The sequence below is a fragment of the Lacerta agilis genome, chromosome 14 (assembly GCF_009819535.1).
Source record: "Lacerta agilis isolate rLacAgi1 chromosome 14, rLacAgi1.pri, whole genome shotgun sequence".
Lineage (NCBI taxonomy): Eukaryota > Metazoa > Chordata > Lepidosauria > Squamata > Lacertidae > Lacerta > Lacerta agilis.
The window spans coordinates 42,796,087-42,811,359 of record NC_046325.1 but is presented as its reverse complement, the minus strand read 5'-3'; the positions used below and the strand labels follow the sequence as shown (position 1 = coordinate 42,811,359).

The 15,273-nt window shown below is 42.8% G+C and overlaps 1 protein-coding gene across 5 annotated transcripts in view; it reads right to left on the bottom strand.

Moving 5' to 3' along the window:
- USO1 (USO1 vesicle transport factor) overlaps positions 1-15,273 on the bottom strand; it is a 52,973-nt gene that overhangs the window by 31,736 nt on the left and 5,964 nt on the right. For 3 of the 5 annotated variants that reach the window (XM_033168974.1, XM_033168971.1, XM_033168975.1), the window contains exons 3-8: positions 15,202-15,266; positions 14,675-14,754; positions 12,461-12,472; positions 7,207-7,307; positions 5,642-5,744; positions 2,048-2,103 (exon numbers count right to left, since the gene is read on the bottom strand). In XM_033168974.1, the coding sequence (XP_033024865.1) occupies positions 2,048-2,103; positions 5,642-5,744; positions 7,207-7,307; positions 12,461-12,472; positions 14,675-14,754; positions 15,202-15,266 (417 nt within the window). The remainder of the gene's footprint in view (positions 1-2,047; positions 2,104-5,641; positions 5,745-7,206; positions 7,308-12,460; positions 12,473-14,674; positions 14,755-15,201; positions 15,267-15,273) is intronic. The other 2 variants (XM_033168972.1, XM_033168976.1) reach the window with 1 other exon arrangement.

Below are 15,273 nucleotides of genomic sequence, written 5' to 3'. Positions count from 1 at the left end.
CAGGCTGGTGGTTTTATGACGTTTAGATTTAATAGTACTTACACAGTAGTTTCAGTCCGAGCACACAGCTCAATCTTCCGCACTCGATGAATCAGTTGAGCCCACTGAAGAGCAGGTTTATCGCCAACAGGATATCCTCCATTGGCTACCCCTCCCTCTGTTAGCCTGACGCCAAGCCTGGACTCTACTCCTCCTCCTAGTACGAGGAGACTCAGGATCAGCTTGCCCATCTTGCCCATCTCCCCTGAGAACGTGTCTGAGAGCTGCGGCCCCTCTGCCTGTCTTATGCTGTCTTGGGAATTTACTACATGCGTTCCAGGATGGGAGGGGTTTGCCTCACTCTCCGCATGGGAAGAAAGCAAGCCTCTGTCTCCTTCTGCCTGCCACCCACCTCGGTCACTCTGGGAAGTAACATTCCTGACAGTGACACAGGTGCCTCCTAAGACTCCCAAGAGTCTCAGATCCTCAAATTCAGAAAAAGATTCCTATGGTTCAATTTCTTTAGCTGCGTAAATTTAATTCTCTGAAGGAGTTTCATTTAGCTCGCTGCTTTTACAAAGTTATCAAGTCCATGCTGCGTTTCATGGTTTAGGCTGTTGTTATTATATTTTAGGACTGTAAATCATTGGTTTAAATAAAAGAGTTATGGTGCTTACAAATCCACACATGCACCAAAAAAGCATGTAGATATGAAGTTAAGACATCCACTTTGGAAGCAGCAAACACAGTCTCACATACTGTGCCATCCCCTCCTTTTATATACGTATCACTAAATGCCAAAATAGGCCTCTAAGCAGCTTACAATATATATATAAAATTTACACAACTGTATTAATACGTATACATAACACATACAGTGGTACCTTGGTTTACAAACTTAATCTGTTCCGGAAGTCTGTTCTTAAACCAAAGCGTTCTTCAACCAAGGCGTGCTTTCCCATAGTAGCGGGGGACTCAATTTACAAATGGAACGCACTCAACAGGAAGCGAAACATGTTCTTCTTCCAAGGCAAAGTTCACAAACCACAACACCTACTTCTGGGTCTGCAGTGTTCTTAATCCAAGTTGCTCATAAACTAAGCTGTTCTTAAACCAAGGTACCACTGTATAGCATAATGAAAATGCACTGTAAAACAACCCCATTAAAACACAGTGATTAAAGGCAAGAGATCTGGGCCAAGAGATCAAAGGCATGCCTGCATGAACAGGTGCATCTTCAAGAAGAGGCAGAATTTCAGTAGAGATAGGACCTTTCTAATTTCTGCAATGAGTGCATTCCACAACTCTTATGTCATCAGAGAAGAAGCTTGCCTCCATGTGTTATGGGCAGATGCAGATGGAGGATTGGCCGAGGACCAAGGGGTGGGCTCCAGAACAATGACGGCACCCTTGTTGGGAGTGGTGCAGTCTGCTGGGCGGGGGGCTCCCTCAACCTGCTCTCTCGTTTCATCCATCCCCACAACAAAAGCCGCAAGCCCCGCCACCCTCTTCATCCCCACCTCCCTCTCCTGTGGTGCTTGTTGCATTGCCCAGTGTGGCGCTGTCAGGTATACTGGGAGTAGCTCTGCCTACCCGGAGGGTTTTTTCCACGAGTTTCGGCCACCTCCCAGGAGACAGAGACACATCCTCTGTCACCTAGCGCCAGGAGGAGCCAAAAGAGAAGGGAGCAGAGGTGTAAATATATTGTATGTTTCTAAAACTGAATAAAAAGATTATGAAAAAAAAAGAGAAGGGAGCAGAGGGTGGACAACGAACATGTGACTTATTCTTCAAGGTTGGAAGGATCAACACCCACTATCCATTATGCAATGCCCTGAAGATCTTAATGCGCTTTCCACACTTGAACAAATATCTTACCGTCAATAATCTAGTTTGGGTATCTATTTGGGCATATGGACTGCTTATATCAATATATAAATTAGGATGGATGTGTTGCTCTTATTGTTAATGTAAGCTGCCACCCCCCCCCCTTTTTTATCTGTTGTACTTGCAATAAAAATGAAAATATGATTAGATACAACTGTACACTCTATTATTTTCTACTTACATCATTCCGTATGACCTCTCTAGAATCTGCTAGCAGGTCCATCAGCCTTGAGACGCCTGAAAGAGAGAACCATGACAAAATATCGTTATGCCCAGGCATATAAAGCTGCCTTAACCCAAGTCAAAATGTATGCAATATATTGTTGTTGTTGTTGCTGCTACTGCTATTATTTATTCAACTTATTTGCCACCCAATACAAAAAGGCTCCAGGCGGCTCACATATACAATAAAAACAACTATTATGTTTAGCAAAACAATATTCCCCAACAAAACAATATTCCTCCAAACACACACACACACACACCACGATTATCATAATTCCGCAAAAGCCTTAACCTGCTGCTAAAAGCCAAACACTTTCTCCTCTAACTGGCAATGGAAGTCAAGGGTCTCAAGCAGAGGCCTTTCCCAGCCCTACAAATGGAGATCCATTTAACTAAAAATGCCAAGAAATGAACCTAAGAATTTCTGCATTCACAGTGTGAGATGTGACGCACTTAATAAACCTGTTAGAACAGCAACTTCCGGAATGGCTTACCAGCATTCAGAGAACTTTAAAAGCTGTGGATGCTCCCCTTTGTATCCCCATCTTACTTCTCATCCCTTACCACTGCAAAACACCGTTTTGCGTTTATTAAGGCAAGGTTTAATGCCTTTCCTTCCGGGGTCGTGTCACATAGATTCTCTAGGGGCCATGTATCAGATTTATGCTCGTGTGATGAGTTGTCGAGGGAATGCCTCCTGCATATTGTTTTTATCTGCCCTTTATACAGTGATGTCAGGAGAAATTTGTTGAGCCCACTGGTCCAAAAATTCTCTGGACTTCCAGTTGAGATCCAGCTTACCCTTTTACTCCAGGATTCTAACCCAACAGTAACCTTGCAGGTGGCAAGGTATCTGACTTCGGTTCTGAACCATAAGAGGCGAAATGGCCTATTACAGGAATCCTAATGGTTCTTTTCCACCCCTTTTGGGCCTATAACTCCTGATAGTATCATAGGTTGAATTTATATTTATTTCTCCTGATTGTAAATATTTTATGTTACTATTTCTATTTTAATGTAATTATTTTAGCTGTTTTTGCATGGATTGTAAGGCAGGTATGATTTGCGTGTCTATTTATATATGAGCTTATAGCTGCAATAAAGTTTATTATTATTATTATTATTATTATTATTATTATTATTATTATTATTATTATCCCCTTTGTATCACTACAGCCTAGCAGATGTTCTGGCTACATTTCAGATGCAGACCCTTTTTCCTGTGTTCAGGCTGCTCTGGATAGAGCATCAGATTCACAGGTTGGAGGATGCTATTGGCCTTATCTCTGAGAGGTCAAGTGGCCTTGAAGGCATGGCATGAGTCACCTTTCACCCGTTTACGTTGACGAATCTCTCCTGGACAAAAATAGCCTGGCCACAGTAATTACATCCTGGTAATATCCTGTTTGGATTACTGCAATGCAGCCTAGTTCAGAAACTAGACATTCACCTATCTGCTGTGTTCTGTGCTCAGTGGGATCAGGCTTGTTGAACATATCTAGTCAGTCAAATCTTGAACAGCTGAACTAGCTTCGGATCAGTTTCTAAGCCAAATTGAAGGTGCTGGTTTTAGCTTTAAAACCGTAAATGGCTTTATAGCACAGTATTTCAAGGACCACCTACCACAGGGGTTTTTGACTTAAATATTAGCATCCTCAGAAGCCCTGGTGCTGGACCACACCACACCCCTTGGTGGGGTGGGTGTAGAAGTGGAATAGGACCGTCTTTTGGTTGTGGCACTTGCTGAGGGAATGTGCTCCCCATAGAGGATTGTCTGGTGCATAATTTTATCTTTTCTGCACCAGCGAAAATATTTTCAAGACTTCAATCTCTCTCAGAGGAGAGATTTCCCACACAGAACAAGAAAAGACCAAATGTTGGAAGGATGGCATCCAACGCCTCTTGACACAATATCAATTACAAGATCTTCAGGTGATCATGAAGATGGAAGAAGAGGAGTTTGGATTTGATATCCCGCTTTATCACTACCCGAAGGAGTCTCAAAGCGGCTAACATTCTCCTTTCCCTTCCTCCCCCACAACAAACACTCTGTGAGGTGAGTGGGGCTGAAGGACTTCAGAGAAGTGTGACTAGCCCAAGGTCACCCAGCAGCTGCATGTGGAGGAGTGGAGACACGAACCCGGTTCACCAGATTACAAGTCCACTGCTCTTAACCACTACACCACACTGGTTCTTAAGAGGCACTTAAGAGATTTCTCTTCAGGCCTGATGCAGAAAGGGATTTAACCACGATTGCCTCTACCAAAAGTTCACCACGGTTCCCACTTATCAAAATGGAGCACATCCAAGCTAGTTAGCTGACAAAGCTCCCACTTGCCATACTAAGAATCGCTTTTACAGAATTAAGATTCCAATCGATGCCCACGGCGGTGGTGGATGGTTGGTACGGCAAAGTACAGTACAAGGAGAGACTTCGTGTGGGCAACCTTGTGTAGAAGACCTGTACCACTATTTATTGCAATGCCCGCTATATATAGAATCAAGAGACCGATTTACAGGTATAAAACCCCCGCTTATGAATGGAACACACTCGAACAGGGCGGAAAGGGTGAAATGGCTGCTGAGTGATACTGATGGCTTCGTAACTTATAAAGTAGCACTATATGCGTTGGCAGCTAAGAAGATCAGGAGAAAAGAACTAGATAAAATAGCAGTCAATTGCAAAGGTGATTCGGATATTTAAGCTGGCACATTCTCTCTGAGAACCCCCCCCCCTCCTATTCTATTGTATGCAACAAATAATTTCTAGGAGACATGACCGTGGTTTATTGTATTTGCAATGCCTGAAGTTTTTATGGTTACTGCTGTTTTTCTTTTTGTTTCCTTTGTGAATGATGCCATGGCCTTTGGCTAGTGCAATAAAGTTTATGATGATGAAAATCTTTTCATGTGTCCAGGCTTTTTAGTATGTCTTGATGGATGGCTTTATTTGGTTTTTAAGAAGTTTTTCTTTTGCTGGTCTTTCCTTGCTTTATTGTTGTCAGAGAGGTCCCCCCCCCCCCGACACGGCAGGAAAGGTTTGAGAAGTATAGGGACGTTCGCCCGATCGTATCTTCCTCGGAAAGCCTTTCGCATTCCTCCTCACATTCCAGCGAGGGGGAAGCAGGGGGAGGGAAAGCAGAGAGCGGCACAGTCTCACAGCCGCAGTACAGTACTGAGAATTGGGGCACAGGTCAGGGTCTCATGCTGGATGACAGAACTCAGAGAGGGAGAAGGAGGGGCTGGAAATTTCCCAGGATGCTTTGCTGGAAAGGGAATAGGAGGAGTTCATTGCGTGGATCTGACTTGTAATGGAAGGACGTTTCTAGCTTTTGCTCTGCTGTAAATAGCTTGCACAATAAATAGCTTGGTTTTAGAAGCTGTTTGGCTCCGGACTGTTTTCTCAAGAGCAACTGTCAAGCCTCTCCTGACAATTGTACTGTATGGATTTTTACTGATGTTTATTTTTATTTTTTTTGTAAAATGCTTTGGGAGGTCGCTACATCTGAAAAGCTGCACAGAAATGTTTTAAAATAAAGTAAATACTTACCCATGGGGCTGACTAGTATTATCTGCTGCACTTGGGGCCCCTGCTGTTTTAATAGCACTGTAAGAAGTTTCACTCCAGGCCACCGGACGTGAAAATCAAATTCCTGCAAGTCAACATGCCTAAGCATTAAAACCCACTGTATTTCATTGCTTACGATTATTCTGGCCAATATTTGTGCTATTATTTTACCAAAAACAACAACAACAACAGCAACAACAAAATGATATGCTCTACTTCTGTCAAAGGAAGTTTACTTTCTGGTCTAAATGACAGCCAAATTTCTGTTTCAGTGTATGGACTTCTGTTTCAGTGTATCTGAAGAAGTGTGCATGCACACGAAAGCTCATGCACACGAAAGCTCATGCCAAGAACAAACTCAGTTGGTCTCTAAGGTGCTACTGGAAAGAATTTCCTATTTTGTTTCGACTATGGCAGACCAACACGGCTACCCACCTGTAGCCAAATTAAGATAATCATAACATCACCAACATTTGTATAGAACTTCATACACGTAATCAGTAATCCTTACAAAACCCTACAAGGCTTGCCAGTATTATTCCGCTATTTCAGCCATCTAGTATGCTCACAACAGGAGCAAAATTTGCAGCAGGGACTTTCTGGTTCATAGCTTAGCCACTTTAGTGCAATTAATTTATAATTTTGAAAATTCAATTACTGTTCCTGGGTTTAAAAAAAAATCCTTCCAGTAGCACCTTAGAGACCAGCTAAGTTTGTTCTTGGTATGAGCTTTCATGTGCATGCACACTTCTTCAGATACACTGAAACAGAAGTCACCAGACCCTTATATATAGTGGGGGAGTGGGGAGGGGTATTACTCAGAAGGGTGGTGGGAATGGGGGATTGGCTGATGGGTGTGGAAAACCTGTTGGTGACTGTTAACGACTGCAATTAGTCCTAAAGGAAAAAGCAAGGGGTGAGATGGGTACTCTACTTTAACCCTTGGACAAAGCTTGAAGGCACGCACTGATACTGAGAACGAAGTTGCTATGCTACTTAAATGCAAGGATTATTTTTTGCATTTATATCCTGCCTTTCTTCCTAGGTGTTGAAACTGCCATGGCTCTTCTCTACCATGTTATCCCCACAACGTGACACTGAGCCAATTCCCCCAGATAGCATCACAACTGAATGAAGATAGGAATCCTGACTTCCCAGGTCCTAGTCAAACATCATTTCCTCTTACAGGCAGGTAGCCGTCTTGGTCTGCCATAGTCAAAACAAAATAAATTAAAAAATTCCTTCCAGGTATCTGAAGAAGTGTGCATGCACACGAAAGCTCATACCAAACTTAGTTGGTCTCTAAGGTGCTACTGGAAGGAATTTTTTATTTTATTTTGTTATCACTTCCTCTGCAACCCTTCAAATGATGCTTTCCCCCTAGCTTGACTCTGTGACTGGATTTGCTGGTCCAGTAGGGAGACAGCAGTAAAAAGGAGCGGACAAGATCCACCCTCCCCTCCCCAGATTAATACAGCTTTGTTCATGGCAATATCAGCCAACAAATTTGCATGCTTACTCTATGACGAAAGAAGAACAGCTCTCACCTCCAAATAGGTCAGCAGAAGAGTGATATTGTCTGGCTGTTTAATGAAAAGTTCTGTAAACTGACTTCCAAGGTCTTCTGTTTGTTTCTGTGAATTTTCTTCTGTAACGTTAACAAAGGTTCAATTACAGCAAAGCTTCAATCAGCTCCGTAATTGCCAACAAGTACTATTTGAGTAAACATAATAGAAAACGCAGCTTAAGAAATAATTGTCATCCACGAAACTATCAATGTTACAGAACAAATTTAACGTGCACTGGAACATTTCACAACTTCAGGCATGAATGTTAACGTGGACTTGCTGAAGACAGTAAGTAAAGAGAGAGCTATATTTACCAATAAATTGTTCGTTATTTAATAAAAGTATTTCTAGCCCAAATATCCTTCCAGATGTTCACATTAATCTCATTGGGCCTGCTCTTTGCAATCATTAATTTTTTTAAAAAAAAAAAAATTCCACATAGGTATTTAGGAATAGGGCATCAACCATGGTAATGTTACTACTGTGGCATATGTTGCATCTATTTACGAATCCAATGCATATTTGCTCCAAGCCTTCATCCCCTATTAGCAAATCTGCTAGAAACTCAGCTTGTAGCATTCTGCTGTCTGACCCACCCCTGACCCCATCGCATGGGCCATGCTTTTGCTTGCAGCAAATTTGGGAGCATCTCACATCAGGTGGCAGCAGGGGGAGTTCTTCCTGAAGCTCACGTCAAGAAAAAGGCCTCTAAGAGGTCAGGTGTTTTGTTTAGCAATGTACTTTGCACATTTAGCTAGTATTATTTACAGTGGATGCTTGGGTTGCGAACGCAATCCGTGCGGGAGGCGCGTTCACAGCCCGCACCGCGACGCAATTCAGCGCTTCTGCACATGCGCAAAGCGCAATTTAGCGCTTCTGTGCATGCGCCGAAACCTGGAAGTAACCTGTTCCGGTACTTCCAGGTTCGGGGCGTTCGTATCCTGAAAACGCGCAATCTGAGTATTGATTCACTTTGAACTGTTTACAGGGGTGCCCAAGCTATTTCCAAAGAGGGCCAGATTTGATGAAGTGAACATGCGTGAGGGCCGACCAGAGCTTTTTTGGGGATAGTTTACCCCCACGTTATTTACCTTTTTTAAAAGAATTTTGCACCAGGACATATACTGCCACAAGGGCCGGATTCAATCGAACGGCAGCTCACAATAAGCCCCCCAAATGGATTTTGGACATGCCTGGTTTACATCCCCCGGACAAGAGCTTTGTTTTTTTGTCCACCCCAATCATTTATTTTCTAAATTATTCCCCAAAAACTTTATAAATAGCATATGTATTCAGTCATGTGGCATGCAGAAAAAATCCTGAGGCCTCCACATTGCTTCCTCAGAGGCAATGTGTTAATAATTGCATGTTCGTGACAAACACAATTATTCGAGATGCACAATGCTTTACACGGCAGATATGATGGAAATGCATACAGTGGTGCCCCGCTAGACGAAAATAATTCGTCCCGCGAAAATTTTCGTCTAGCGGGGTTTTCGTCTTGCGGAGCGGCAATGGGAGCCGCGCTCCGCAAAAACGAAAAAAAAAAAGACGAAATTTTTTCGTCTTGCGAGGCAGCCCCATAGACTTTTTCGTCTAGCGGGGCAGCCTCCCGCTAGACGAATGCTTTCGTCTAGCGAGTTTTTCGTCTAGCGAAGCATTCGTCTAGCGGGGTACCACTGTATTCATATTCAAAGCAGAACCATACTCAAAGGACGATACCTTTAATATGAGATCACATGTACAGTTCCCTGCAGTGAAGTATGAAAATCTAGCTTATCTTGGAACAGTTGCTTTTTAAAAAATTCAGAGAGAGAAAAATGAACGCACTGGTACCTTGGTTGTCAAACTTAATCCGTTCTGGGAGTCCTTTCGACTACCAGAACGGTTCAAAAACCAAGGCGTGGCTTCCGAATGTCTGCAGGAGCTTCCCGGACTCAACTGGAAGCTGTGCCGGACGTTCAGCTTATGAAAAACGTTCGCAAACCGGAACACTCACTTCCTGGTTTGCGGCGTTGGGGAGCCAGAACGTCTGAGTACCAAGGTGTTCGACAACCAAGGGACGACGGTAAAAGGAAGGCTGGCTTCTGGAATTCACAAAATGAAACAAGTATTTCTATATCAAGGACACAGGTGCAGAACCTCAGGCAACACTGCCATGGCACCTGCAACTGGACGGGGAGCTTGTAAAATGGCCAGAGAGGCCAATATTACTGCCTTAATCGTCAGCAGTAATGCCAAAACAGGGCACATTCACTTAGGTAGCACTAATGGGGCCTGTGTCTACCAGAGAGGGCCTGCTCCCATAGCAATGCCCAACACAGCATGCCTGTCTCATGAATTTGTGGCAAGTATCTGCCACCCCAGGCAGAACAGATAACAGCTGTGATTTGAACAAACGGGGAACCTACTATCACAGCAGGCACATGGTACCAAGGTAAAGTAGAATGCAAAATGAAAGAGAGAAAGCTGAAATAAAAAAGGAGGGGGGAAGAGGGTTTTTTTTAAAAAAAAACTCAAAATGAAGAGAAAGTTCTGACAATGCTACCACTGTAGCAACCATGATCTGAGTAGTGGCTGGGGACAGGCCTGCTACCAAAGCGTTTCACTGTCCAGATTCAAAATGTTGCACCATGCAGGCATAAAACATGCATGTGGGACTCCACATGAAGAAGAAACTACCATACAGAAGTGACATCCTATTTGCCATAGGCTCGATTCACATTTTGGATACATGTTCACGGGTAAAGAACATTCTCAATCTGTAGAACTTCCTTTACTTTTGAAGCGTCGGAGAAACATTGTCTTGTGTTTTTTAATAAACAGGTGCAAGAAAAACTGCGCATTTATTAGCTGCTGTGGTTTACTGAGCTATACTCTTGCTCTGCTACTGGAAGAGGAATCCAAGACTCCTTCGACTTCAACCTTATCTCATTCCATGTATATCTTGCTATGAAGAGAAAATAGTGAGTTTTGTATCATAAAAGCCTGGTGGGGACAGTCCTCCATAAACGAGGGTACACAAATGAGAGAATGGCTTGCTTCAGGAGTAACATATCATTAAACTAAGCCCAAATATTTTACGCAATTTGGACAATGCTATACTTGTGGCCTGTCCTAGTCACAGCTTCCCATTCGTGTCAGCTAATTCCTCATTCTCAAGGGAGAAGAAACAGCAGAATGATCTTCAATATGGAAGGGGAACGTCTCCATTTTGATGTGTTATGGTACAGAATCAGAGGCTGGTATAACTTTTCCAAATAAGGCGTTCAGCAATTTATACATTGGAATTATGAAGACCAGACCCACTGGCTCCCAGCCAGCACACCTGAGAATCGAGTCTGAAGTGTTAAGGGCTTTTATTTCTTCTTGCAGGTTGTTATAGGTAAGTTGTATGCTTCTAGACAGCATATTTACTTCAAGCAGTATGTACTTCTCCCTTTTTTCAGTCCTCTTGTTAGCTATTGCTTTCTTGTCCAGTTGCAGGACTTTGGCCTTTCAATGGCAACTTAAGAGATAGGCTTTGCAGGAGGTAGGAAAGTGGACCTCTCCCTTTTGGCTTGCGCTGTGTCTCTACTTAACTTATTTTTTGCTGGGCTACATCTCTACCTACCTGTAGTTCACTTTTAGCGACTTGTTAGGCAGACTCTGCTCCCCTGAAGCTCCACCTCTGCTCTTCTAAGTTGCACCAGGTTATGGAAGAGCCGTCACCCTATTTTCCTTCTTATCGCCTCTAGCTCCTTTTAACCTCTATTCCTCAGGCAATCGCCATAACCTGCTAGCCATAACCCTTCTTTGACCTCAGAAGGGCAAGCCTCTCTTCAATCTGCTCCACTCCACCAGTCGCTCTGTTTGTAGGAGTAAGGGCTAGGGAAAAGCCAGGAAGGGGTTGCCAGAGGAGGACATTGAAGACAGTATTGGCAGCCACAGCCACAATGGAAGCATGCGATTTTGTCCATTTGTCCCACTGGACACACCAATCTGAAAGTTAAAATTCCTCAATGCCATCAATTTTTTTTCCAGCTTTGAGGACACTGATCATCGAAGTTGATATCAAATCCAGTGGGCTGTAGCTAACCAAGTTCTACACACGAATAGACCCAGTGAAATCGATCAACCTAAGTTAGTCATGTAAAGTAACTTCAGTGGGTCTACTCTGGGTAGGACTTGTTTAGTCGTGTCCGACTCTTCGTGACTCCATGGACCAGAGCACGCCAGGCACTGTTGTCTTCCACTGCCTCCCGCAGTTTGGCCAAACTCATGTTAGTAGCTTCGAGAACACTGTCCAACCATCTCGTCCTCTGTCGTCCTCCTTCTCCTTGTGCCCTCAATCTTCCCCAACATCAGGTTCTTTTCCAGGGAGTCTTCTCTTCTCGTGAGGTGGCCAAAGTAGTGGAGCCTCAGCTTCAGGATCTGTCCTTCCAGTGAGCACTCAGGGCTGATAAGAATGGATAGGTTTGATCTTCTGGATAGGTTTGATCTAGCACTGGCTAAAACCCAACCAATATGCCAATGCCATATTCCAACATTATATTCCTTATCATCCAAGATGTTAAAAAGACTGGCAGAGAAAATCCAGGAAAGGATACAGGCAAAACAATGTTAATATTAAGAAAGCCTCATATGCATATCAATATTATGCTATTAACCAGGTTACAATGTATTCGACATCATTAGTACAGTATTGCAACGAGGTATTTTAAGATTAGCCATTTGATATAAAAGTTTTTATTACAGAAGATGCCCGCAACATGATTCCAAGTGGGCCTTGGAATCAAAGTGCTGTTAAGATGCATGCTCGTGTACACAGCGTTGTTTAAAAAGGACACTGCAAAAAATACACTTTTGAACTTCAATTGCTATGAAATATTTGCAATCCAGCAATTATTTCTGAACACTGGGTGTTCATGTTGCCCCCTTCAAACTGAACTCAGCAATCTTAGTAACAAATGGAAAAGTATTTCAGGTATTTTAATTCAGTATCTAATGTGGAAAGACACATCTCTCTCCATCAATTATCAATTTGAGCAGTCACATGGTTCCCCTTTGACATGTCCCCTTTGACATGAAACAGTTGCAAAATTTGAAAGGAGAACTAAGAAGAGAGGGCAAAACACTTCCAAAAGTCTACACAGTATCCTTTTAAAAAACGATTAATGGTGTTGTGAGTCAGTTAATGCTTAGAACTATGTCTAAAGTCACACCATGCTAATATAAATTCAGGTTGCTTTACCTTCAGAATCATCTGTAAAGGCAGACAAGAGGAGAGAAAGATTCAAAAATGAAGCAGATTTCAATTTAGTACTGCACAAAAGATCGGTTAATGGCATAAAATTGATTTCAAAAGGAAAAACTACAGATCAATGCCCACTACAGTGGTTACTTGATTAGTTTAACTCAGGCACCCCTAAACAAATTTAGTTAAAAACATCCTCTGGAGGCCCAGCAAAGATTCCACAATCTTGTTCTCCCTAAACCTTGATCGCCACGCTGATGTTTCTACACTCTCTAAAGAACCAGGTCTGTTCCTGTCCTCCTCACCTGCCATGGGATACCTTGGCTTGGCCAACTGTCATCAAAGCATATTCGCCATCAAGAGTGAGGAGACAGCCCTCCTGACGGCGAATATGCTGGCATAGCCCTCTGCAAAACTGGCCTAACTCGGGGAAACTTGTTTCTTCCCTCCCTGCACTGCCTATAAAAGTTATCATTCCAATCTGGGTAGTATATAACTGTAACGTCACTGAATCCACTGGTTTGCCTAAGTCCCTTCTTTCTTTTATTGTTTTGTAAGGCATTCTGGTGGTTCAAAGCCAAGTTCAATTTTAAGCATTTAACAAATAAATTATCATCTGCTCGCAGAATATATAAAGTATTCTCGATATTCCTTCCTCAGTTTGCATTTCACAATCTATTAGCTAAAATTCAGACAATTACTTATGATGAATCAACACCAGAACCAGCAAGATATACTCATGCAAGTAATTATTTTGGCACATTCAAATATGTCTATACAGTGCAACGAGGCCGATTTGAAAGTTGGAAGTTAGAAGTTCTGTCAATGCACATTCATTCCATTATTCAACATACGGTAAAATGAAATATTCTAGAAAACTACCTGCAAGCATTTCTATCTTGAATTCACGTAAAAAGCAAGAAGCTTTGCATAGCTATTTTCATCATGATTTTCTTCTTCCTTTTATTTTGTAAACATTGTACAGCTTCTCAAAAACCTAGCTGTCCTCCAACTCATCAGGAAAAGCATTAAAAGTCCTGCAAGAACTCGTGATCCTCCAGAGTTGTTACTCCTGCCCAAGTCAGCCCATAAACTGTTGTACTTGTACACATTTGGAGGATCAGCAGGGGCATGAAAACTATTTGATGGTGTGTAACCTGGCACCTGTAAGGGACGCGAGTGGCGCTGTGGTCTAAACTACTGAGCCTCTGGGCTTGCCGATCAGGGTCGGAGGTTCGAATCCCCGCGACGGGGAGAGCTCCCGTTGCTCGGTCCCTGCTCCTGCCAACCTAGCAGTTCGAAAGCACGTCAAAGTGCAAGTAGATAAATAGGTACCGCTCCGGCAGGAAGGTAAATGGCGTTTCCGTGCACTGCTCTGGTTTTGCCAGAAGCGGCTTAGTCATGCTGGCCACAAATGCCGGCTCCCTCGGCCAGTAAAGTGAGATGAGCGCCGCAACCCCCGAATCGTCTGCGAATGGACTTAACTGCCAGGGGTCCTTTACCTTTTTAACCTGGCACTTAGTACAGGTCTTAGTGTAGTACAGTAGTTCTCAGTGCATTAGCACTAAGAACATGACCAAAGGCTCTGAACGGTAGATAGGGACAAGGTACAGAAGAGTGGGTGGCCACATTTGGCCCTGTCACATGTTAATGCCATCCCTACATCTTAGCAAACTGTGAGAGTAAGCAGTAGCATCTATCAACTCCTCTTTTCCCACTTCTTTTGTGGATAAACTCATATATCTCATTCATAACGAGCCATCATTTGGATCTCAGGAATATGACCTTGGGAGAGATTTGCAAACTCTATTCCACAATTACAAGCAGGAAAAACTTTGGTACAAGTCACTTGTTTCCTTCTGTCTTCCTCCTATTTGTGTAACCTACGAAGGGCTCTCACTCATCCTTTTGAGAAATGCCCGTCACTCACTTCCGAAATGATCAGGTCAGCTAAATCTGTGTCCTTCTGTCTGAAAATCAGCAACTTTACAGTGCTCCACAGAGTGTTGCTTCAAATTCAACAGCTGCAACCAACCAGCTGCTGGTTTTACCACACGGATGGAAAGAGCATTCATTGTCCTGCTTACTTCAAGCATTCAGAAAGTGGGCATATGTTTTCTGACAAGCTTACTGAGCCCTAGATAACCGCAAAATGGGGCATGCTTATTCATCTAGTTGTTAAGAAGCTAATATAAAAAAGCAAGTGTATACCTTGTTCTTCTTCTTCCAAATCATTCGAAATGATATTGTAGAGCGTATCCAAAGCATAGCCAATTATTTCGGAATCTGAACTGTGAATACAAGCACAATCTCTCACAGAATGAAAAGCAACAATAACACTCCAAAAATTAAAAATAAAACCATCCACACAAATAGTAAAAGTGGCCTAATTAGCAGCAACAAAATAAAAGGCTGTGGCATTGATGTAAGGCTGCAAAGATTCAAATATGTTATCTCTTATGGGGCTGTGACTGTCTATTGGCCATTACTGCTCTGCATCTTTCCAAATACAAAACTGATATTTTAAAAAAAGCTTTTTGGACTTGCTGAGGTTAACTGAAAACAAATGGATGAGGTTGTTCTGGACTTTGGTAAATGCGTTTTTATTTAAAAACCTGTGCAATTTCATCATTTTCACATTAATTTGAATTCAACTGCAGCTCATGCTACACGACAGAAAAAGTGACTAATGTGGAACAGTTGCTTGCATACATTTAGATTTTCCGTAAGGTGCTTACCGATCTGTTTGGAGAACATGGATAAGATGAGGCATAGCTTGAACCCCCACTTCCAGGCGATATTTCTGTGAA